Source organism: Ambystoma mexicanum, chromosome 6p (assembly GCF_040938575.1).
Source record: "Ambystoma mexicanum isolate Mex_15411 chromosome 6p, UKY_AmexF1_1, whole genome shotgun sequence".
Taxonomy (NCBI): Eukaryota; Metazoa; Chordata; class Amphibia; order Caudata; family Ambystomatidae; genus Ambystoma; species Ambystoma mexicanum.
Genome location: NC_090935.1, coordinates 127,673,702 through 127,674,936, shown reverse-complemented (window position 1 = coordinate 127,674,936; position 1,235 = coordinate 127,673,702). Strand labels below are relative to the sequence as shown.

The 1,235-nt window shown below is 46.0% G+C and overlaps 1 protein-coding gene across 1 annotated transcript; it reads right to left on the bottom strand.

Moving 5' to 3' along the window:
• Nucleotides 1–242: 242 nt before the first annotated feature.
• Nucleotides 243–641, bottom strand: LOC138510702 (ribonuclease H-like). The gene has a single exon (XM_069626471.1). The coding sequence runs from the start codon at nt 639–641 to the stop codon at nt 243–245; it is 399 nt and encodes a 132-aa protein (XP_069482572.1).
• Between the last annotated feature and the right edge of the window lie 594 nt (nt 642–1,235).

The following is a 1,235-nucleotide window of genomic DNA, read 5'->3' as shown; positions in this document are numbered from 1 at the left end:
GTGCTGTGATTAAGTCAGCATCTGGGGTCTCCTTACTCCACTGGGCAGTAGAGAGTTCATTGTGAGCATTTATCTGGGACCCGGTGTCAGCAGTGACCTGGATTTCCCCCAACAGGGATTTGATCTCAGGAGATCCCCCTGCATGGCTCCGGTTTTGGCCAACTGAACAGCCAGTTAATTTCCAATGTGTCTGGCCCCTCTATTCTGGAATGACCCTTAATCTTTTTCCAATAGATGGTCATCTAATTAGAGGTGACCATATCAGGAATAATGTGTATGAGCTTGCCATATTTAATTGGTTTGCTATTTGCACAAAGCATGCCTCTGGTTCTCCAATTGATCAGGTCCTCCACAAACCCGTTCCGGACATAAACTGAATCATTGATTATGACCAGTTTGTGGAGCTGATGTTGCACGACGGTAAGGATGTTCTGATGAACTGCATTCAACTCTGCCACCTGACTACTGCAGACACCGATTTTGTACCTTTCATTCACCCAGGCATTCCCAACGCCGGCCACCAGTTCTTTTTCCCCGTTGTTGTCAACATGGTAGGAACACCCATCCATATAAACTTTGGGCATCCCCTTGCACTTGTCTTCTTCATAGACTTTGTGCAGGGAACTCAGGTAAGCCTCCATGTTGTCCTGAGTTTTGAGACTTTCGTACTTGAGACAGTTTTCTCTGGCACAATCATGCAAGTCAGCCAGACCTTGCGCGAGGGGGCTCTTCTTGTTTTGCCCATATCTGACCTCCACAGGAAAGTCTTGCACTGATTGAATCCAGGAGATAATTCTGCAATTACTTACATTTCCTGCACCATTTCTGTCACTTTGGAGGTATTGCAAACGCTGGTGTGGAGACTCCACTATGATGTGCTCCCCCTGTCAGAACGTGCAGTAATTTTTCAAATCCCATACCATTACCAGGAGTGCCTTCTCACAATTGTTGAATTTTTCCTCCACAGAGGATAAAGTCTTACTTGCATAGGAGACTATATTGACCTTGTCATGCTTTTGATATAATACTGCAGTCAAGCATGTATTCAAGAATCCTGTCTCCAAGAAGAACTCCTTGTTTTTGACAGGGTAAGCTAGACAAGGCATTTGTGAGAGACTTCTTTTGAGTTGCTTTACTGCCTCGGCTTGTTCTGGACCTTACTCCCACTTGACCCCCCCCCTCAACAGATGGCCCAGGGGTCTTGTGACCTCTGCGTAATCCTCAATGAACTTCCA